Genomic DNA, 22,976 nt, shown 5'->3' on the forward strand with positions numbered 1-22,976 from the left:
TTATCCAGTCTTTAGGAACGCTGGGAAAAAATCTTTTTGGAACAAGACAGGCATACACAGATAATACAAATAGAACGCTTAAACTATAGCAGGTTGCCTGGAAGTTCCTTTGGATCCCTAATTGAGTTTCTCCCATTCCCTGGGGTTGTATTGCTGCTTCTTCAGCTTGTCTGATGTGCTGTAATGGTTCTTCCATGACATTTGGTGTTTTAAAGGCTCTAAGCTCTGGCGTAATCAAATTTGTTTTATAATCACCTGAAGTATTCTTTCTCTACTGTGAACTGTGGGATCTGAGATGCACATTGTCATGGATTGAATTGTGTCCCCCAAAAATATGTGTGTCGGTTTGGCTGGGCCACGGCTCCCAGTATTGTGTGATTGTGCACCATTTTGTCATCTGATGTGATTTTCCTATGTGTTGTAAAGCCTATCTCTATGAAGTTGATGAGATGGGTGGAATTAATGGCAGTTCTGTTAATGAGGCAGGACTCAATCTACAAGATTTGATTGTGTTTTAAGCCAATCTATTTTGAGATATAAAAGAGAGAAGCAACAGAGAGACATGGGGACCTCATAGGACCAAAAAACAAGAGCCAGGAGAATAGCACGTCCTTTGGACCCAGGTCCCTGTGCTAAGAAGCTCCTCGACCACGGGAAGATTGATGAGAGGGACTTTCCTCCAGAGCTGACAGAGAAAGCCTTCCCCTGGAGCTGATGCCCTGAATTTGAACTTCTAGCCTCCTAGACTGTGAGAGAATAAATTTCTCTTTGTTAAAGGCATCTCACTTGTGGTATTTTTGTTATCACAGCACTAGATAACTAAGACACCCATCGTGTAAAAACACTGTTCACCCCTTCCTTTCTCCTTTCCCCAGTTCCTTCTCCCTCATCCCTAGGGTGCTAGAAGATGGGGTCTCTGCTGCCCTAGAGCTGAATAGCTCCTGCCAGGAATTCCTGAGATTCCTGGGTCTCTGGGGGTGAGTTGAAAAGATAGGTAGGGTTTATAGGGTGCAGCATTGAGTAGGTGCTTAATAGAGTTATAACAAGACAGGTTATCTTCACAATCAGCATGACCCCATAACTTGTGATATCACTGAGCTCCTTTATTTCTTTATTCTAGGTGAAGAATGTGCACAAGCAATGCAAATATAATTTTCAATCCCAAGGATTAGGAAACTCGGGGAATGACCTGCTGATGTAAATATTAGTGTTATGTTTGATATTTTTTAAAGAGATGCTTATTTACCACTGAAATAATCTAAGGTGAATAAATAGCTTAAAAAAAAATTCTATGGGACAGTGTTAGGTCACTGATGTGTTTGGTCCGAGGGTGCTTTGTTTGTACTGCTGTATTTTTTCTCCAGTATTATATGCATTATGTATGTGGGGGGCCTTGGGAAGGTGTGGACTTTGCTTTGCATGGAATTGCATTTTAGTTGTTAAGTTTTCTGTGACCTCTTGTATTGTAAATACTGTTGCTACCACACCCTCCCATGTCTGAAATAAATCTATAGCTCTTCAGTAATCTATTCCAGCGCCAGTTAATTTTAGAAGGGGTGCGGTTTGCACACAGGGCTTTGGGGTGTTTGCATTTTGGGGATGTAAACTTTGAAGGCACCTCACCTCTTCTCCTCATACGACTGTTGATCACTTTACTTGTCAGTGGGGCTACCACTCATAGACATTAAGGAAGCTCCCTCTTTTAGGCTGGATCCTCGCAGGTCCTTAAATGTTGAGTGGGGTCACATTGGAGCTGTGAAGTGCATTTTCCCTGTTTACCTTGGCCATGACAGTCAACAAGGAGCCCTGGTGGCACAGCGGTTAAGCGCTCAGCTACTAACTGAAAGGTCAGTGGTGTGAACCCACCAGCCGCTCTGTGAGAGAAAGACGTGGCAGTCTGCTTCCGTAAAAGATTACAACCTTGGAAACTCTGTGGGGCAGTTCTCCTCTGTCCTACAGGGTCGCTAGGAGTCGGAATCGACTCAATGGCAATGGGTATGACAGTTAACAGTTAGAAGCTGTCAGGTGATGCTGCTTTTGCAGCTGTCCAGATGGGTCCTCTCTGAGCTGCTCTTCTAGGCTTTGGTTTCAGAGACTTTCCACTGCTCCCAAGGTTCAAAGAACATGGTGTCATTCAAAAATCCGATCAGTACAACATTCTGAGGAATGTCCTGACAGTCAAGGTCTCTGGCATAGCTCTGGGGCAAGAGAAGGAATGCGTTCTGCTCTCCTGCCCACTTAAAAACAAACGCCTTTGATCCTTTTTAACGATAGGGTTTGAGAAGATAAGTACAGTAGCTGAGGGCTGCATTTATCTAATAATCCCACACCCACACAGCTGGGTGGCCTTTGGGGCCACTACTTGGTCAATGAAGTAGTCCACCATCATCCACCATGATCTCTTTTTCTGCAGGGGCCTCACAGGTGATTTGAATGGAGATGTGGTGGGGGCCATCTTTAAGCCTTTGAGGAGTGGGCACTAACATCTGCAATTCCAGGAGGATTGTGGTATCACTCCAGATTTATCCTGAGTGGGGGCATAGATGGGATAGTTCCAGGACTTCCACTTGACCTTTCCCTCCATTGTGGCTGTCACTGATGGTGAGGCTTGTGCTGGCTGTTAAGTACATCCGCCCCTGTTTGCACTCAGGACAAGGAGAATCACCGTAGGTGGGTCCTCTGACTAACTGAACCATTGTGAGAAGGACTTGGGCCAAGACTCCCTTTATCCCCTGGTCTCCCTGAAAGCCATAAAGGAGAGTGATGACATTTCAGGTACCCTGGAACCCTGGTGTTGCAGTAGTTAAGAATTTGGCTGCTAACCAGAAGGTTAGCAGTTTGAATCCACCAGACACTCCTTGGAAACACTGTGGGGTAGTTCTACTCCATCTTATTGGTTTGCTCTGAGTCGGAATCATCTTGATGGTAATGCGTATTGGTTTTTTGGTTTTGGTATCAAACAATCCTCAGAAGGTCTGAAGGTGCCCCTTTCCCTAGGACATAGGTACTCTAGGTCCTGCTGGGGAAGGATTGAGGGAAATATTTATTGTGTGTACTCAGGGTGGCATCACAGGGCCCTTCTTATTATCTGTTGTCACAGACCCCTAAGGTCAACACACCCTGGTTGCCACTCTGGCCTTGCTGGTCATTGTGGTAATTATATCCACTTGATTCTGCTGGTTAAGTGGTTGTCTTAAATAACTAGTGCAGTTATAACAAATACCACAAGTGGATGGCTTTAACAGAAATTTATTTTCTCACAATTTAGAAGGCTAGAAGTCCGACTTCAGGGCACTGGCTCTAGAGGAAGGCTTTCTCTCTCTGTTGGCTCTGGGGGAAGTTCCTTGTCTCTTCAGCTTCTATTGCCTCATTCTTTGGAGATCTCCATGTGGCTTGGAATCTGTCTTCCCTCCATCTCTGCTTGCCTAATCTGCTCCTTTTATACCTTGTAAGAGATTGACTCAAGACACATCTTACACTAATCCTGCCTCACTAACATAACGAAGAAAATCCATTCCCAAATGAGATTATAACCACAGGCGTACACCAAAAAAACAAAACAAAAAACCCGTTACCATCAAGTCAATTCCAACTCATAGCAACCCTACAGGACAGGTAGAACTGCCCCATAGGGTTTCCAAGGAGCAGCTGGTGGATTCGAACTGGTGACCTTTTGGTTAGCAGCCGAGCTCTTAACCCCTGCGCCACCAGGATTCCAACCACATTCATAGGGGTTAGGATTTACAACACATATTTTTGGGGGACACAATTCAATCCCTAACAGTGGTCGTACCTTGATTATGCCAGAATATCATCCCCAGCGACACTGGAGAGCCCAGGTCCCTGGCAGCATGTTTTACTGTCATCCCTCACCTGCAGAGGACAGTCCTTGTGGAGCTTTTCAGGGAAGCCAGAGCCCCCCTCACGAGTGCATTCCTCATTGAAGGGAGTGTTCTCTGGGCTGTCCTGGGCAATGTAGTCCGATGGTGGGTTCTCTGGTCAGCATTTTTACATTCCCACATTTTGAGCCATCTCACGCCTTCCTCAGGATGCCAGGAAAGTCCTGGCCCTACTTTCAGCATAGCCTGCCTTCCAGGGGCGGGAGGTGTGGGTCTCTTTAAACAGTGCCACAGAAGCCTCTGGCTTTCACAGAAAGCCTTGAGTGGGTGGCTGACCTGAGACCGTCAACTGGTTTCTTCCTTCAAGGCTTCCAAGTCCTTTAAAAAAAAACCCAGGCAACCTCATGGTCCTTACAATTAGCAGACCCCACTGCATCCAAAAAATAAAGTGGGTTGATGGCTGGATGGAGCCACGGGGTGGGGCGAATGCAGATCCCAGCTCCTCCCCTTCTGCCTGTGCCTCCTTTCAGTCCAGCACAACTAGGGGCCTTGGTATTTGCACACCATGGGATATCACCACCCTACTTAGCACCACCCATGGAGTGCTTGTTGCCATTTACCATATGAGAAATCCAGATACAGCATCATCTCCTCAGGAGCTGCTGCTGAGGCCAATCCTGGTACCAGTTGTCTTAATTTGGATTCCTCTGGAAGCAGAATATGAAAGTAGGGTTTGGGTGCATTTAGTTTGAGAAGTGACTCCCGGGTGCAGGAACAAGGGACAGTTGGTGGAAAGAAGGAGAAGCTACATCAGATGCACGTCGTGGTTAGCACTCTGGGCAACAGGTACATAGTTCTGCCAAGATCTCCCGAAAAATGCACAGATGACCCCAGAATGGCCTGCCTAAAAGACAGGAGAATGCAGTTATCCTCCTGTTCTGTCTCCCGTTGGTTGATGGCTGTCCCCAGGGGCATGAACTCCCCGGCGCTCCTAGACTCCTGGGCTGAGCAGGTTCCCACGGTGTTGGGGCAGGGAAGCTAAAAGACGTGAGCTGTGTCATGCACTTGAGTGGAGACACTGTCGCCACAGTGTGCTGAGCGGGCACAGGACTGTCCACACGCGATGAGTTGAGGGGAGGACGAAAGGGGATGGCCACACCAGCATATTGTATTTATGTCTGTATGCTTTTAAAAACACTCCTCTTTACCTTCTCTTTTCACCCTATATGTACTGGAGATCTTTCCACATTAGAAAAGGTAGAGTACCTCATTATTCTCAAGAACTACATAATGTTTCATTGTATAGCTATCTGTCTGTCTGTCTACCGATCTATCTACTTACACACGCACCGTATATACCATAATTTATTTCATCAGTCCAGTTTTTTACTTGCGTCAACATTTTATTAGGAAAAATTCCAGACATACAAAAGAGTTGAAAAAATTTCATACACACCATCTAGATTCTACCATGAACATATTACCATTAACCCATCCCTCTGTCTATCCATCAATCCTTGTTATTTATTTATTTTTCGATGCATTTCAAAGTAAGTTGCACTTACCTCCAAATACTACAGCATGCATACCACTAGCTAGAGGTCCATATTTGTTTATAGTTCTTTTTTTCTCTTTTAAGGTAAAGTTTACATACAATGAAATGCACACATATTAAGTATACCATTTGATGAGTTTGACAAATGCGCATTCTGTGTAGCCTCGAACCCTATCTAGCCACAGAACATTACCATCCCCCAGAAAGTTCGCTCAAGCTCCTTCCCAGGCAATACCTGCCCCAAACTCGCAGAGGCAACAACTGTTCCGATTTTTCCTCACTATAATTAGATTTGCCTGTTCGAGAACTTTTATGTAGATGGGTTCCTACAGTGTGAACGCATTTGTGTGAGGCGTCTTTCACTCAGCATGCCGTTTCTGAGATTCATCTGTGTTGTTGCAACTATCAGTTGCTTGTTCTTTTTTATTGCTGAGTAGTAGTTCATCATACGAATATACCACAGTTTGTTTGTCCATTCTCCTATTGGTAGATGTTTGGGTTGTTGCCAGTTTTTGACTATTATGCATACAGCTGCTATGAACATTCTTCTATAAGTCTTTTCATGGATATAAGTTTTTATTTCTCTTGTAATCAGTCTAGTTTTTTAAAACAAATATTGTGTTTCAGGTGAACGTTTACCCAGCAAATTAGGTTCCCATTTAACAATTTTTATGCAGATTGTTCCGTGACATTGGTTACAATTTTCACAATGTGTCAGCATTCTCCTTTTTTCCATTCTGTTTGTTCTGTTTCCATTGATCTAGCTTCCCTGCCCCTCCTTGCCTTCTCATCTTTGCCTTTGGGTGAATGTTGACCATTTGGTCTCATATAGTTAATTGTTTAAGGGAGCACGTTAATCACAGGTGATATTGTTTATTTTATAAGCCAATTTATTATTTGGCTGAAAGGTGACTTCCAGGAGCAGCTTCAGTTCCAGGTTCAAAGGGTATCTTAGGGCAATAACTCTAGTTTTTATCGGTCCAGTAAGTCTGGACTTTCTTAAGAATTTGAGTTTTGTTCTACATTTTTCTTCTATCCTATCTGGGACATTCTATGGTGTCCCTGGTCAGAATGGTCAGTAGTGTAGCTGGGCACCATCTAGCTCTTCTGTTCTCAGTAACCAGTCTACTTGTAAAGTGCAATTTGATTTAGACAGAGTTGCAGTAAAAAAATTAAAATAAAAAAATTGTATATTTGTAAGTACATCCATGGGGAAAATTCTGGGGAAAGGGCACATGCATTTTTAAAAACTTTTTGTCATGGAAAAATTCAAACATACAGATACAGAAGGAATACCCATTGTCATGGATTGAATTGTGTCCCCCCAAAATATGTGTCAACTTGGTTAGGCCATGACTCCCAGTATTGTGTGGTTGTCCTCCATTTTGTGATTGATATAATTTTCCTCTATGTTGTAAATTCTAATCCCTGCCTGTGGTTAATGAGGCAAGACAATCTACAAGACTGGATTGTATTTTGAGCCAGTCTCTTTTGAGATATAAAAGAGAGAAGTGAGCAGCGAGACAGGGGGACCTCATACCACTAAGAGAGCAGCACCAGGAGCAGAGCACGTTCTTTGGACTCAGGGTTCCTGCAAAGAGAAGCTCCTAGTCCGGGGTAAGATTGATGACAAGGACCTTCCTCCAGAGCTGACAGAGAGAAAAAACTTCTCCTGGAGCTGATGCTCTAAATTTGGACTTGTAGCCTCCTAGAGTGTGAGAAAAAAATTTTCTTTTTGTTAAAGCCATCCACTTGTGGTATTTTCTGTTATAGCAGCACTAGATAACCCAGACACCCATGTATCCATTACGCAGCTTCAACAATGAGTAATTTTGCTATATGTACTTTCTATTCTTTTTGTTTGTTATTTTTGGTCTGTAGTATTTTAAAGCAAAACTCAGATGTCATGTAATTCCATTCATAAATTTTTCTGTATACCTCTCTAACTGATGAGAACTTTTTTATTTTATATAATCACCATGCCATTGTTACCATAACAGTTAATGCTAATTCTTTAACAATATCTAATGCCCAGGCTATGTTCAGTTTTTTCCTATCTCAATGTTGTTTTTTTAATGGCTTTTTAGAAACAGATCCAAACCAGGTCCACACATTGCATTCGGTTGTTATGCCTCTTAAGTCATCTTTTATTTTCTAACAATATCCTACCCCCACACCCATTTTTTTATTTTAACATTATTGATTTGTTGGAGTAGCTCGATCATTTGACTTTTAGAATGTCCCACATTTAGGATTTGGCTTATCACTTCCTTATGGTATCATTAGATTCAGGTTTGTTTAGATTTAGGTTCAATAATGAGGAACACTTCATAGGTGGGACTGTGTACTTCCTGTTGAATCATAACATAAGGGACTTAATGTCTGGATGTTCCACTTTCAGTGAGGCTGAGATTGAGCAGAGGCAGCATGTGGAATCTGCCTGACCCCTTCTTTATAAAATTTCCATCAACCTTTCTAATGGTCCTAACATCCTGTAAAAATGACGTGGGGGCGGTGTTTGACCTCCTCTAACTTCACAAGGGAATGAAGATCAACAGCCCAAGGCTGATTCCTATGAGGAAGAGGTCAGACATACCTCCTTTCTGCACCGTCTTTACCAGTTCTGACACCAGCTGTCCCTCCCATGGCACTCTCTACTTCTCTACTGGGTTCGATAATTCATTGCAACGGCCACACAGAACCCATAGACAATACTCATGATTATGGGGCTTATTAGGGAAATAACAGGTTACAATTCAGGTTCATTCAGGAATGCTCAGGGTGCAGTTCTTCCATCAGGACAGCCTCTTCTCCACCGTGCTCGCAGGCACGTCTCTCTGGCCCCTCGGCCTCTCAGCTCTAGCTCGGTGGGTCAGCAAACCTAGCTTCACCAAGTGCCCTTTCTCTGCTTTCTCACTGTGTGGGCTGGGAAGTCCAATATGCTGTCTCCTGCCAGTCTTTCCCATCTTGGTGGTGGTGGCATCCTCCTTCTGCTCTGGAATTGGCTCTCTTTTAAGCCTAGTGGGGTGGCAAAACTGACCAATCCCTTTGGTGGGCCGGGATTACCCTGTCTGCACAGTGCCGCCCGATCACCTGGGTGGAGGTTACAAGACCATGACGAGAAAGGCCACACAAAAGTGATCCATCACACCACACATCCATTAATCATTCCTTCTATCATTATTAGCTGGAACTCTATGAAGAATTTTTCCTTTCTCAACTTTTGAGTTACCCTAAAATACAGTTTTTATGTGATAGGGAGATCAACTGCTTGATTCTTTTTATCATATTTTAAAATAGTGAGTTGATACTCTAGCAAGGTGATGAATGATTTTTTTTCCCTTCTGTTTATAATTATGAACTCATAGATTTTAATATCCATGCAGTTATTTTTTTTCTAGTTGATATGGCTCTCTCTTTTTAATGCTCAAATCCCCCCACCCCCCACCCCCTGCTCTTCAGGTGAGCTTCTGTGCCCTGCACCTGATCAAGCCCTGGTCCTATGGGTTCTGCCACACTACCACTGCCGGGTCCACATCTCTGCTTCCTTTCTTACCCCTTCAGAAGAAAGGCTAGAGTCCTGAAGCTTTAAAAACACACGTCTGATCTTATCATTCTTCCGTTTAAATTGCTGTCCGTAGCTCTTGGCATAAAGTCCAGTCCTTTAACCTGACTTTTGGGGCTTATTCGCTCTGGCCGCTGCCCATCTCCTTCGATCAGCAGCCTCCCATGTTTTTTCTGCCTTCCCCTTGGCTCCCTCCTCCTCATCCTGAGGCTTAGCTTAGGTCAGGGATTCTCAGCCCTGGCTGCACATTACATCATCTGGGCAGCTTTTAAGAGGGACCAAGGCCTGGGCTCCACCCAAGACGAATTAAAATCTGAATCTCTGGGGTGGGGCAACGCCTGACTTCGGTAGTTTTAAAAGCTTGCATAGGTGATTCTGATGCGCAGCCAGGGTTGAGAACCATGGTTCCGGGTGTTCCTTCCTCTAGGAAGCTTGCCCACACCTCCATGCTGTTTGTTACTGCTGCAGCACTCTGCTGTAGCCCATACTATCTACCACTTGCACCTCGCTGTGTTGATTCTAGACTTTCTTCCACGCGAGGTGAAACCTTTCCGTGGGCAGCGGCCTCATCTGTTTGCTTCCCCTTTGTGACTGTGCCAAACATGGTAGATTCTTGGTAATAGTTTGTAAGTAGATTGTAAGGAGATATTTGGGCCAGACTTTGAGGTTGTTTGAAGGCAAAGAGGGTATCCCGCTGTATTAATTTCCTAGGGCTGCTATGACAAAATACCACAAACTGGGTGGCTTATGAGAATAGACATTTTTTTGTCTCACAATTTTGGAGGCTAGTAGTCAGAATTCAGGAGTCCCTGGGTGACACAAGAAGTTAAGGGCTCGACTGATAGCCGAAAGATTGGCAGTTCGAACCTATGCTGAGGCGCCTCAGAAGACAGGCCTCGATCTTCTTCCAAAACCCTATGGAGCACTTCCACCCTGCACACACGAGGTCACTGTGAGTCGAAATCTCCTCGACAGCAACAACAGCAGTCAGAATTTGGATTGTCAGCTGGGCCATGCTCTCTGGCTCTAGGGGAAGATCCTTTCTGGTCTCTCCCAGCTTCTGGTCACCCCAGAAGTTCCTCGCCTTGCAGCTGCAGCACACCTCCTTCATCTATGGCCCTTTTGACTCCATCTGCCTCTCTCCTCTTTGATAAGGCCACCACTCAGACTAGATTAGGGCCCACCCTACTGCATTATGACCTCATGTCAAAACCCTTTTTCCAAACAAGGTCACAATCACAGGTCCCGAGGGTCAGGATTTCAACATATCTTTCTGGAGGACACCATTCAATCCACAACACCCACCATGCGCGGAGCCAAGGCCAGGTTCCATTGTCTGCCACCATCATTTCTCACCATCCTCGTCTCCTGCTCCTCCAAACCCCTCCTCTAGACAAGTGGGCTTCAAATTGCCCTTTCCTTTTCCCAGTTCTGCCGGAAGTGGCTTCGCTCCCTTCCCACCTGTCCAAAAAAATTCCCTAACTTAAGGTCCACCTTGGAACTCATAGAACTTGTGGGGAACCCTTATTTGACATGTAGTCATGTACGTTCCGTAAGAATGTTTTCAAAATCGTTCACCAGGGCACCTGGTGTAGTGAATAATTTTTATATTTTTGTGAATTTCTTTAGGAGATTTTGCCTTTTAATTTCCTGAGAGGAAATTAAATCCTTGTTTACTAAAAGAATAAAGTGATATCAAATAGGCACTTCTGCTTTTTTTTTTTTTAAGTATTGAGTTTTTTGTGAAAGCAAATTTGGTTCCCATCTAACAATTTCTATACATGTTATTCAGTGACATTGGTTACATTTTCCACATTGTGTCAACATACTCAATATTTCTGCTCTGGTTGTTCGACTTCCACTAATTCAAATTCCTTGCTCCCCCTCCCCCCATCTTCTCATCTTTGCTTTCCGGTAAGTGTTGACAGTTTAGTCGCAAATCGGTGATTTTTTTTTTTTTTTTTTTAAAGGAGCATAGTACTCACAGGTGATATTGTTTATTTTAAAAACCAATCTGTTATTTAGCTGAAAGGCGACCTCCAGGAGTAGTTTCAGTTCAAGGTTTAAAGGATATCTCAGGGCAATAGTCTTGGGGTGTCTTAGTTATCTAGTGCTACTATAAAAGGAATAACCACAAGTGGATGGCTTTAACAAAGAGAAATTTATTTTCTCAGAGTTTAGGAGGCTAGAAGTCCAAACTCAGAGCGCCGGCTCTAGGGGAAGGCTTTCTCTCTCTGTCAGCTCTGGAGGAAGGTCCTTGTCTCTTCAGCTTCTGCTTCCTGGTTCCTTGGAGAGCACTGTGTGTCTTGGCATCTGTCTTCTCCCATCTCTGCTCACTCTGTGGTTTAAACCCAGAACCAAACCCATTGCCGTTGATTCCGACTCCTAGCAGCTGTATAGGACAGAGCAGAACTGCCCCATAGGGTTTCCAAGGAGCAGCTGGTGGATTTAAACTGCCGACCTTTTGGTTAGCAGCTGAGCTCTTAACCACTGCGCCACCGGGGCTCCCTGTATGATTTAATCTCTTTTATATCTCAAAAGACATTGAGATTGACTCAAGATAAACCCTATACTAATCCTGCCTCATTAACATAAAAAAGACAACCCATTCCCAAATGAGATTGTAACCATAGACATAGAGGTTAGGATTTACAGCACATATTTTTGGGGGGACATAATTCAATCCATAACAGAGAGGTTTCTCGAATCTCTACTGGTCCAGTAAATCTGGCCTTTTTTTTTTTTTCTTAAGAATTAGAGTTTCCGAAGGAGGAGAGGAATGGGGAGAGGAAATGACTAAATAGATAGTAGACAACTATCAACTTTGGTGAAGGGAAAGATAACGCGCAATATAGGGGAAGTCAGCACAACTTGACCAAGGCAAAGTTGTAGAAGCTTCCTAGACACATCCAAACACCTTGAGGGACCAAGTTGCTGGGGCTGAGGGCTGGGGACCTTGGTCTCAGGAGACATCTAGATCAGTTGGCATAACGTAGTTCATAGGGAAAATGTTCTACATTCTACTTTGTTGAGTAGCATCTGGGGTCTTAAAAGCTTGTGAGTGGCCATTTAAGATACATCTATTGGTCCCATCCCGTCCGGAGCAAAGGAGAATGAAGAAAACAAAAGACGCGAGTCAGATATTAGCCCAAAGGACTAATGAACCATAAGAATCATAGCCTCCACCAACCTGAGCACAGAAGAACTAGATGGTGCCTGATTACTACCACTGACTGCTCTGACAGGGATCACAGTAGAAGGTCCTGGACAAAGCAGGAGAAAAATGTAGACAAAATTCAAATTCACAAAACAAGACCAGGCTTAGTGGTCTGACAGATTGGAGGAACCCCCAAGACTGTGGCCCCTGGACACCCTCCTAACTCAGAACTGAAGCCACTCCCGAAGTCTACCTTCCAGCCAAAGATTAGACAGGCCTATGAAACAAACAATAACACATGTGAGGAACATGCTTCTTAGTTCAATCAAGTAGAAGAGATCAAATGGGCAACACCTGCCCAAAAGCAAAGAGGAGAAGGCAGAAAGGGACAGGAGACCTGGACGAATGGACATGGGGAGCCTGGGGTGGAAAAGGAAAGGGAGAGACTGCTGACACGTTGTGGAGATTGCAAGCAATGACACAAAACAATTTTTGTATAAATTTTTCAATGAGAAACTAATTTGTTCTATAAACTTTCACCTAAAGCACAGTAAAATTAAAAAAAAAAGAATTCAAGTTTTGTTCTATAATTTCCTCCCATTCTATCAGGACCGTCTATTGTGTCCCTGGTCAGAATGGTTGGTAGTGGTAGGCAGGCACCGTCTATTTCTGGTCTCTGGATAGACGAGGCCATGGTTTGTGTAGGTCGTTAGTCCTACAGACTAGTTTCTTCTTTGAGTCTTTGGTTTCCTTCGTTCTCTTTTGCTCCAGACAAGTAGAGACCAATATGTTGTATCTTAGATGGTCGTTCGCAAGCTTTTAAGACCCCAGATGCTACTTACCATACTAGGATGTAGAATATAAACTTTACAGACTACGTGGTGCCACTTGACCAAATTGTTCACAAGACTATGGTCCTAAGCCTTCAAACCCCATAAACCACTTCTGTGAGGTGTTTGGTTATGTCTGGGAGGTATCAGCGACTGTGCTTCACACGTGCTTTATTATGTATATGAATGTATATGCAGCACAGACAAACGTGTATATATCTGTGCCTACAGATATACCTGTATATGCACATGTATATACACATGTATACCTTGCTATACACATATATGCATGTATATATCCGGTTCTTAAATTGTCTGTTTGTCCCTGGGTGGAACAAACATTTTGCTCCCAACTACTAACCTAAAGGTTGGCAATTCAAACCCATCCAGCAGCACTGCAGAAGAAAGGCCTAGAGATTCGTTTCTGTAAAAATTGCAGCCAAGAAAGCTCTACAGAGTGATTCTGCTCTGCAACAAATGGGGTTGCCATGTGTCGGAATCCACTCGAGGGCAATGGGTTTGGTTTTGGCTTTTATTTTTGGTTAGCTTTATTGAAGTGTGGTTTACATACAGTAGGTTGCCCTGATGTACTCTGCTCTCAGTTTAACTTTCCATCACAACTGGGCTTCAGACTCTTGTGGTCATGGGTGTGTGTCTTAGTCGTCTAGTGCTGCTATAAAGGAACTACCACAAGTGGATGGCTTTAACAAACCAATTTATTCTCTCACAGTCTAGGAGGCTAGAAGTCCAAATTCAAGGCGCCAGCTCCAGGGGAAGGCTTTCTGTCTCTATCAGCTCTGGGGGAAGGTCCTTGTCTATGATCTTCCCCTGGTCTAGGAGCTTCTCAGTGCAGGGACCCTGGGTCCAAAGCACATGCTCTGCTTCTGGCTCTTTTTTCTTGGTAGCGCGAGATCCCTCCTCTCTCTGGTCGCTTCTGTCTTTTATATCTCAGAAGAGGTTGACTCAAGATACAACTTAATCCTCTTTAACATAACTGCCTCATTAACATCATAGGGATTAGGATTTACAACACATAGAATAATTACATCATATCACAAAATGGTGGACAACCACACAATACTGGGACTCATGGCCTAGCCAAGTTGACACACATTTTTGGGGGACACAGTTGAATCCGTAACAGCATGCCTAGGATTCACGCTCTCACGGTTGCTTCCATATATGGCTTCAAGCACCGTCCCAAAAGCTCTCACAGACTGTGCTGCTGCTGTGATTAAAGCTAGTAATCCTTGAAAGCCTTGGATGCACAAGGAATCCTGTGGATGATGGAGGAGACGCGTTGTAGGCTCTGGTCTCATCCTGTTGGCGCCTCTGCCTGTTGCCACCTTTCTCCATCCACCAGAGGGCAGTGACGCACCCTCCCGAGCAGTCTAGCCTCCCCTGTGAGGTCTGCTCTTTGAGATCCTAGCATTTTAGCTCTTGAAGGGACTCGAAACTGGTTTCTCAATTTTTTTTTTTTTTAACTCTAAGAAATACATCTGACATTGCACCTCAGTACAGACATGCATGCATATGAAAATCTAGGTAAGTATATATAACAAACATTTCACAAAGTAACATTTGTCTTTCTGTAGTGGTTAAGTGCTGCGGTGCTAACCAAAAGGTCGGCAGTTCGAATCCACCAGCTGCTCCTCGGAAACTCTATGGGGCAGTTCTACTCTGTCCTATAGGGTTGCTTTGAGTTGGAATCGACTCGACAACAACGGATTTGGTTTTTTGGTTTATATGCAATATTCTCTCATGTTTTCAATCCTCTTTCATTAAAAGAAAAAGTACTGTTCAGCACCCAGATTTATTCCATGACTAACAAATTGGGTCAAACAAACAAAAAAACCCAAAAAACAAACCCAATTGGTGCTATTGAGTTGATTCCGACTCATGGCGACCCCACGTGTTAGAGCAGAACTGTGCTTCATAGGATTTTCTTAGCTGTAATCTTTATGGAAGCAGTTCACCAGGCCTTTCTTCCATGGTGCTGCTGGATAGGTTTGAACTGCCAGCTTTTAGGTTAGCAGCCCATAGCAAACCGCTTGCGCCACCCACACTTCTACAAAGTGGCTCACAACCCTCGATTTAAAAAAAAAATATTGCCTTAAAGATCATATAGTCCAATATGCTGGACATTATGGATAAGGAGGTGTGGGGTTAAAGAGGTGACTTGCCCAGGCCACTCTGGGACTTAGAACAACACCTAGGATGAGGCTTTGGAGCGATGGATTCCTAATCTGGTGCTTTCAGCATTATATGTTATACTGAGAATTTCCTTAATGGGTCATAGTGATCCCAGCGACATTACCGTTGAGGCAGATCCAGTGCTCAGGCAGGTTGCAGCCACAAGGGTGTGTATGTATGTGTGTGCGTGTGTTCCATTCCCAAGCCCCAAGAACTACACACTGGGCTTTCCTGCACCAAGTCACCTCTAGCAAGGCAGTCTCTCTTTGAGAATATAACTTCTACATCTCAGCCACTGATTCACAGATTGGTGCTGGCCTCTGGAAGCTCAGCCTTTGTGGGATCATGCGTGTGGGTCCCTGAGTGCACGCAGCAGGCGTGGCTGAGTGAGAGGTAGTGTCCTTTGCTCTGCTGGCCTGGCTTAGCAGTGGTTTGACCTATAGCTCAGAAGCCAGCCATTAGCCCCATCAGCACACTGGGCCAATGAAGTCGGCAGGGACTTACCGGCTGCAGGGTCTGTTGAAATGCAGAAGGTGGATGTTCTCATGAGGTCCCATCTTTGCTCCCTAGAATGCCTCCCAGAGGATGTTCAAGATCGACTACAGCCAGAACTGCTTCCTCAAGGATGGCCAGCCGTTCCGCTACATCTCGGGAAGCATTCACTACCACCGCGTGCCCAGCTTCTACTGGAAAGATCGGTTGCTGAAGATGAAGATGGCCGGGCTGAACGCCATCCAGATGTAAGTAGGGGGCGCTTGGCTTTCCCACAGGCCTGGATATTCACACCTGGAAGGAGGTACAGCTGCATTTCTCGGTGCAGCTATTTCGCTGTATAGAAACGGGAAAGAAGGTGGTGTAGCTCTCTGAGTGGGTTTCTCATGAGCTTGGCTGGCCCTTCTTCAGGCAGTTAACCGCTTCTTCCGATCTTGAACTTCGTCACCAGAAATTGTAAATAAATATTTGCTTAAAAAGGCAAAGGGAAGTAACAATGATTGAGCGCTTACCACATGCAGGACACTTTACATGAATGAGCCTCTTCTCTGCGGTGGGCATTACTGTCGCGCCCATTACAGCTGGCGAGAGTGAAATTTGCCCAAGGTCAGACCTTTGGTCCGAGGTCAAGTCCAGCTAGGTCTCACTGTTCTTAGGGGAATATGCCTTATTAGGCAGATTCCTGAAACCCGGTTTGTCTTTCTAGTTCTGCGGGGTAACTGTCACCCAAGACTATAGAATTACCCAGCCAGTTATCTCCCCTCATCTTCTCTTCTGCTGTTGCATGGTGACTAATGGGAAGAAAGTTGAGGTGGCTAGCCTTCTCTTGTTTTTGCAGTGCTGATGTGGATTGCAGATAACTTGTTAAAGATAAGTGGCGTGAAAACCCAGAGGAAGATTCCTGGGACAGATAGTTCCAGGAGAGTACCACTCATTATTCTGGCATTAAGGCCACTGGCAGAATGACCTTGGGATCTGTCTGGACTTGGGACACTGAGGAGGAGACCTGCATTTTTGAGCTATTTCTATCTTCCACAGAAGACCTCAGCCCAATTATTTATGCAAAGTATTATAAAGGAGCCCTGGTGGCGCAGCGGTTAAGAGCTCGGCTGCAAAAAGGTTGGCAGTTCGAATCCACCAGCCTCTCTTTGGAAACTCTATGGGGCAGTTCTACTCTGTCCTATAGGGTTGCTATGAGTCGGAATCGACTTGACGGCAACGGGTTGGTTTTGGTTTATAATTATAAAAAGCTAAAGATATGACTCACAAACAAATATATAGTGAACATGCGTCAAAACTTATTTAACTCATGTCTTAGTCACCTAGAGCTGTGGTAACAAAAATACCACAAGTGGCAGAGCTTTGTTTGACCATTTTGGAGGCTAGGAGTGTGGATTCAGGGTGTTGGCTGGGCTGTGCTCTGTCAGCTTGTAGGAGAAGACTGTTCGCTGTTACTTTTCGCTTCTGCCAGCCCTGGGCGTTTCTGGCATTCCTTGGCTGGTAGAGGGATCCTCCCATGATATCTTCTCCTGTGTGTTTTTCCATGGGTTTTCCCATTTTTATGAGATGCCATTCAGAAGGGATTAGGTTTAGGACCCACCCTATTCCAGTACAACCCCATTAATATAACGAAAGAGAAGTCTTATTTCCAAACAGGGTTACATTCACAGGTATAGGGGTTAGGTCTTCAACATGTCTTTTTGGGGGACACAATTCGATCCATAGCAACTCATTAATGAGGGAACTAGCTGGATAGTAAAGCTGCTATTAAGGTCACTGGTAGAATGACTTTGGGACCTCTCTGGACTTGGGACGCTGAGTTCTGGGGCCTCAACTACAAAGGAGAATTTGCAGAAGAGAGGTTCATATAGTCAGTCAAGAAAAGTGTGCTAGAATAAATGTGTCTTCGGAAACAAAACTGGTTAATGTCCTGAAAGGCAAAGAAACTGTAACTTTTGGGATTGTCTTCTCTATACGACAATAAACATTGACATCTCTACCAGGCAAAAATCTGCAACCTCACAGAATCTTTCCCCTAATCAATAGTGAACACTAAGTCAAACAAAAATATATCCCCCAGAATGAAATCAGCCTTAGGTGGGCCCATTGGACGGTGGTCCAATAGTACGTTGAAAGGAATGTTTTTTACCTTATTTCCAAATTTTGGATGACTTTTGTTAAGTGTCCTTCCCGTTTTTTTCTTTCCCCTCGTACCGTAAGTGCATAGTCCTGAAGAAGGTCCTGTCTTCCACCTCTTCTTCTTTCCTCTGCCATGTGTTCCAGGAAGGGGCTGTGTGTGTGTTGGCAGGTACATACCTTGGAACTTTCACGAGCCTCTGCCAGGACAGTACCAGTTTTCTGATGACCATGATGTGGAACATTTTATTCAGCTGGCTCATGAGATGGGACTGCTCGTGATCCTGAGGCCTGGACCCTACATCTGTGCCGAGTGGGACATGGTGAGTGTTACGGATTGAATTGTGTTTCCCCAAAATGTGTCCACTTGGCTAGGCCATGATTCCCAGTATTGTGTGATTGTCCACCATTTTATCCTCTGATGTGATTTTCCTACGTGTTGTCAATCCTGCCTCTATGAGGTTAATGAGGCAGGATTAGAGGCAGTCATGTTAGTGAGGCAGGACTCAATCTATGAGATTAGGTTGTGTCTTGAGTCAGTCTCTTTTGAGATATAAAAGAGAAGCAAGCAGAGAGACAGGGGGACCTCCTACCACCAAGAAAGTAGAGCTCGGAGCAGAGTGCATCCTTTGGACCCGGGGTCCATGCGCTGAGAAGCATTTTGACCGGGGAAGATTTATGACAAGGACCTTCCCCAGAGCCGACAGAGAGAGAAAGCCTTCCCCTGGAGCTGGCACCCTGAATTTGGGCTTCTAGCCTCCTAGACTGTGAGAGAATAAATATCTGTTTGTTAAAGCCATCCACTTGTGGTATTGCTGTTATAGCAGCGCTGGGTAACTGAGATAGTGAGTGTGGCTTGACGGCTCTGCCTGCCTGGCATGTGTGAACGGATGTGGGCTGACGGGATCTGGGGAAAGTGAACTAAAGCAGTTTAGATAAAAATCTAATTCTCCATGACTGTACCCAGTACGGAGCCCTGGTGGTGCAGTGGTTAAGAGTTCAGCTGCTAACCAAAAGGTCGGCAGTTTGAATCCACCAGCCATTCCTTGGAAACCCTGTGGGGCAGTTCTACTCTGTCCTATACGGTCGCTATGAGTCGGAATTGACTCAACGGCAATGGGTTTGGTTTTGGGGTTTGACACCCAGTATGGGTGTCTTTCACCCTAAGGAAGCACCTAGTTGTTGTTAGTTGCTGACAAGTCAGCTCCAACTCGTAGTGACCCTATGTACGACATAAAGAAACGTTGCTCAGTCCTTTGCCATCTTCATGATTGTTGGCATGTTTGAGTCCTTTTTTGCAGCCATTGTGTAGTGCCTTCCAAGCTAGGGGCCTCGTCTTCCAGAGGCACGTAGACTTAGAGGAAGAAGTAAGGGTCAGGAGGCCTGGATGTTCCCCCTGGCCGTCACGCACCCTAACTCAATTTCCTCACCTATAAAAAGGAGTTAATGGTGTCCTCTCTGTCTACCTCAAAGGGTAGTTGTGAAATTAAGTGAAATAAATCTATATAAAAGGGCTTCGGTTAGCTAAACATTACATTAATGCAGAGTGATGTCATTTTTTACTATATTCTAATTGCTAAGTCCCCTGAAAGTTGTAAATCAGAAAGTCCAGCTCAAATACCATTCCTCCATGAAGCTTTTTCTCTCTCTCCTGAGCTCCTTTTGTGAAATAGACCCTAAAATGGCTTCCTTTTCTTTTTCTGTCCCAGGGGGGATTGCCTGCTTGGCTATTGGAGAAAGAATGTATTGTTCTCCGTTCATCTGACCCAGGTAAGTTGTTTCTGATGTCTTGGGAGAGTTTATGAAAGCTTAGGCAACTTATATGCAAAGGGTCAGACATTTTGAAGGCTGGGATACTTCTCTGCCAGTGTTTGTGGAAGTTTAGTGAAAGTCTGCGTGTTAGTCATGCCCACTGTGTAACGGTAGACACTGAACGTGAAGGAAATGAGGCTATCTTGAACTGTTTGACCAGATCTTGCCGATAAACCAGTAACTGTCTGAAGTGATATTGAGTCCTGTTTGTGGTTGACCCGCTGACTTTACTGCTTTCTCTTCCTACACTCTCGGTGTGTTACCTACCAGCGTTGGCACCCAGCTCATCAGAATGGCGGGCGGTGTCACTGGATTGCTTGGTAGCTGGGGTGCCATCTATGTTTATTTTTACAGAATGAGAATGATAGTTTTTTCTTTGTCTTTCTAAACCACTAGAGATTATTTTGCTGTAGACCCTGACTGGGCAGAAGGTCCCTTAGCTGCGTTTCTCACTTTTGAAGGCTTCAGTGTCTCTTGCTGATAATGGTGGTGGTGGTGGTTGGTGAAGATTATCATAACCACAGCTAACATTTACTAAGTTTACTGTATGAGAGACTACTAGTTTACACTCTGTGTATTTCCCTCTTAGTATATCACCCTCAGTTTTACATTCTTAGCGACTTATTATGTTTTGCATGTATAATCTCCTCTAATCCTTACGGCAGCTTTGTAAAGTATGCGCTTTTATTATTCCCATTTGATGGTGTAAACATATAACTTCTTAGAATTTAATTTTAAAAAGAAAAAAAACAACCTTCTGTGATAGAAGGAGACACTATTCAGCTACTCTTTTATTCATTCGACAATTACTTCCTGTGCTCCAGGCTTCCTGTCCCAGTGGCAAGGGCAGATACCTGGTACGTGGGTCCTTGTCCACTGAGGAGCTCAGGTGAGGACACAGCTACCTTGTGGGACAACTTTGATTGGATTTTTCTTGCGCGTGATTGTCCCACTGTAGAGGGTAGTTGTTGAATTTGGGTTATCCCCGTCTTTGCTGCCAGTCCCTGTGTAATAAACCTTCGCTGGTGTCTCTTTATCCTAAAAGGTGTGTGATGGTGTTAAACCTGTTTGTTCCCCAGACTACCTCGCAGCTGTGGACAAGTGGTTGGGAGTCCTTCTGCCCAAGATAAAACCTCTCCTGTATCAGAATGGAGGGCCGATAATAACAGTGCAGGTAACCATGGGCGGCGGGAGGAAGGCGTTCGCCAGCAGTGGGTTTGGTGTTTTTTTTTGGTTTACTCTGTACCAGGCTCTGTGCTGGATGCCTTAAATGCTATTTAAGTCTTCCAACAACCTCTCGTTTTAGACGACGAAGTGTAAAGAGGCTGAGTGACTTGGCCGAGGTCGCCCAGCTGCCAGGTGGCAGAATTATGATTGTGGTCTAGATCCACTCATCCCATAACCTGTTCTCTTTCTCTCATGCCGTATTGCTTCTACTTTACAAAGCTGCCGTAAGGATTAGAGGAGATTATACATGCAAAACATAATAAGTCGCTAAGAATGTAAAACTGAGGGTGATATACTAAGAGGGAAATACACAGAGTGTAAACTAGTAGTCTCTCATACAGTAAACTTAGTAAATGTTAGCTGTGGTTATGATAATCTTCACCACATTACAGACATGATAGGAGTGATGCAGAGGGAGCCTCAAAAGTCTCTTTCTTGAAGAGGCAATGCTACAGATGGTGGTTTTATTTAAACTGCGTTTTAGGGAGGCACTGCCATTTTTGAATGCCTACTTAAGGAGCCCTGGTGGCGCAGTGGTTAAAACAATCGACTGCTAACCGAAAGGTCGGTGGTTTGAAACCACCAGTGGCTCTGCGGGAGAAAGATGTGGCAGTCTGCTGCTGTAAAGATTTACAACCTTGGAAACCCTGTGTGGTCACTATGAGTCGGAATCGACTCGCCAACAGTGGGTTTGGTGTTTTTTTTTGTTTGTTTGTTTACTCTGTACCAGGCTCTGTGCTGGATGCCTTACAAATGCTGTTTAATTCTTCCAACAACCTCTCGTTTTAGACGACGAAGTGCAAAGAGGCTAAGTGACTTGGCCGAGGTTGCCCAGCTGCCAGGTGGCAGAATTATGATTGTGGCCTAGATCCACTCGTCCCGTAACCTGTTCTCTTTCTCTCGTGCCGTATTGCTTCTGATTGCGGGGATGTGGCATGCACTAAGACGCCGTGGTGTCTACACTGGGGAGGCGGTCAGTTAACACTGGTTTGGCAAGGGATGCTGTGAACTGGGGTCGTTATGTTTCTCTCCTGCTTCCTGCCCCCGCCCTTCTTCCTCTTCGTGTTCTCTTTGCCCTGCAAAGGGCCAGTATATTATGGGGCAAGTATTTTCCAGATGAAAAACCAGGACACTTAACCTTCAGTGATTTCTGGTATTTGTAAAGTTATGTGGGTGAGAAAACTCTCACGCAGAGCCATGCTTATTGGACATTTTCCAAGGACACTCCTCTTGAAAGGAGTCCTGGTGGTGCAGTGGTTAAAGCGCTTGGCTGTCAACCAAAAGGTTGGCGGTTCGAACCCACCAGCCGCTTTGTAGGAGAAAGATATGGCAGTCTGCCTCTGTAAAGATTTACAGCCTTGGAAACCCTGCGGGTTAACTATGAGTCAGAATTGACTTGACAGCAGCAGGTTGGTTTTGGGGGGCTCTTATTGAAAAGAACCAAAAACCAAACCCTTTGGTTCTGACTCATGGTGGCCCCCTGTGTTACCGAGTAGAACTGCTCCATAGGGTTTTCTTGGCTGTAATCTTTACAGAAATAGACCACCAGGCCTTTCTTCTGCAGCACCACTGGGTGAGTTCAAACTGCCAAGCTTTAGGTTAGTAGTTGAGTGCAAACTGTTTACACCATCCAGGGACCTACTGAATAAAGTTAACATAAAACATATTGAAAACCAAGGGGGCATGGTCTGGCTCTCCCTAGGGGAGTGTGGTGTAGATTTCCCTCTCATGACGCACTAGGGATGGTTTGTAGGGACGGGTCGTCGTGGGCAGAGGAGCCTGACCACTCTTTTGCCCTCCAGACATAGGTCGAACGAGGTGTCGAGAGCACTGAGCTGGCCAACACATGGATTCCGAGTCTTCTCAGTGAAGGGTGATACGCTCTGGAGAGGGGCCAGGTTGCTGCTCACAGTGGGATGTATCAGTAGCACCTCAGTGTCCCTTTACCCCTTTCGAGTCTGTACGGGTTAAGCTAGTAGGAGCCACATTGACCTGTATGAGGATTTCAGGTTGAAAACTTGGGTGAGCCTTTACTCTGCGCAGCTGGGTCCTCTTCATCTCTCCCGGTCTCAAGGGTATTTTTGGTTTTGTTTTTTTTAACTTCTCTCTTTTTTCTGTCCCCACTTCTTCCTGAATTACTGTCGATTTCTACTCACAACTTCTTGCTGCC

The 22,976-nt window shown here is 44.8% G+C and overlaps 1 protein-coding gene across 3 annotated transcripts in view; it reads left to right on the forward strand.

Annotated features, from left to right (window-relative positions):
* Positions 1-22,976, forward strand: part of GLB1 (galactosidase beta 1) — a 105,843-nt gene that overhangs the window by 9,507 nt on the left and 73,360 nt on the right. For 2 of the 3 annotated variants that reach the window (XM_004377405.2, XM_023732243.1), the window contains exons 2-5: positions 15,710-15,879; positions 17,940-18,090; positions 19,477-19,537; positions 20,659-20,753. In XM_004377405.2, coding sequence (XP_004377462.2) covers positions 15,710-15,879; positions 17,940-18,090; positions 19,477-19,537; positions 20,659-20,753 — 477 coding nt within the window. Of the gene's footprint in view, positions 1-15,709; positions 15,880-17,914; positions 18,091-19,476; positions 19,538-20,658; positions 20,754-22,976 lie in introns of those variants that run through there. The other variant, XM_023732244.1, reaches the window with a different exon arrangement.

The sequence above is a fragment of the Trichechus manatus genome, unplaced genomic scaffold, assembly GCF_000243295.1.
Source record: "Trichechus manatus latirostris isolate Lorelei unplaced genomic scaffold, TriManLat1.0 scaffold00049, whole genome shotgun sequence".
Classification (NCBI taxonomy): Eukaryota; Metazoa; Chordata; class Mammalia; order Sirenia; family Trichechidae; genus Trichechus; species Trichechus manatus.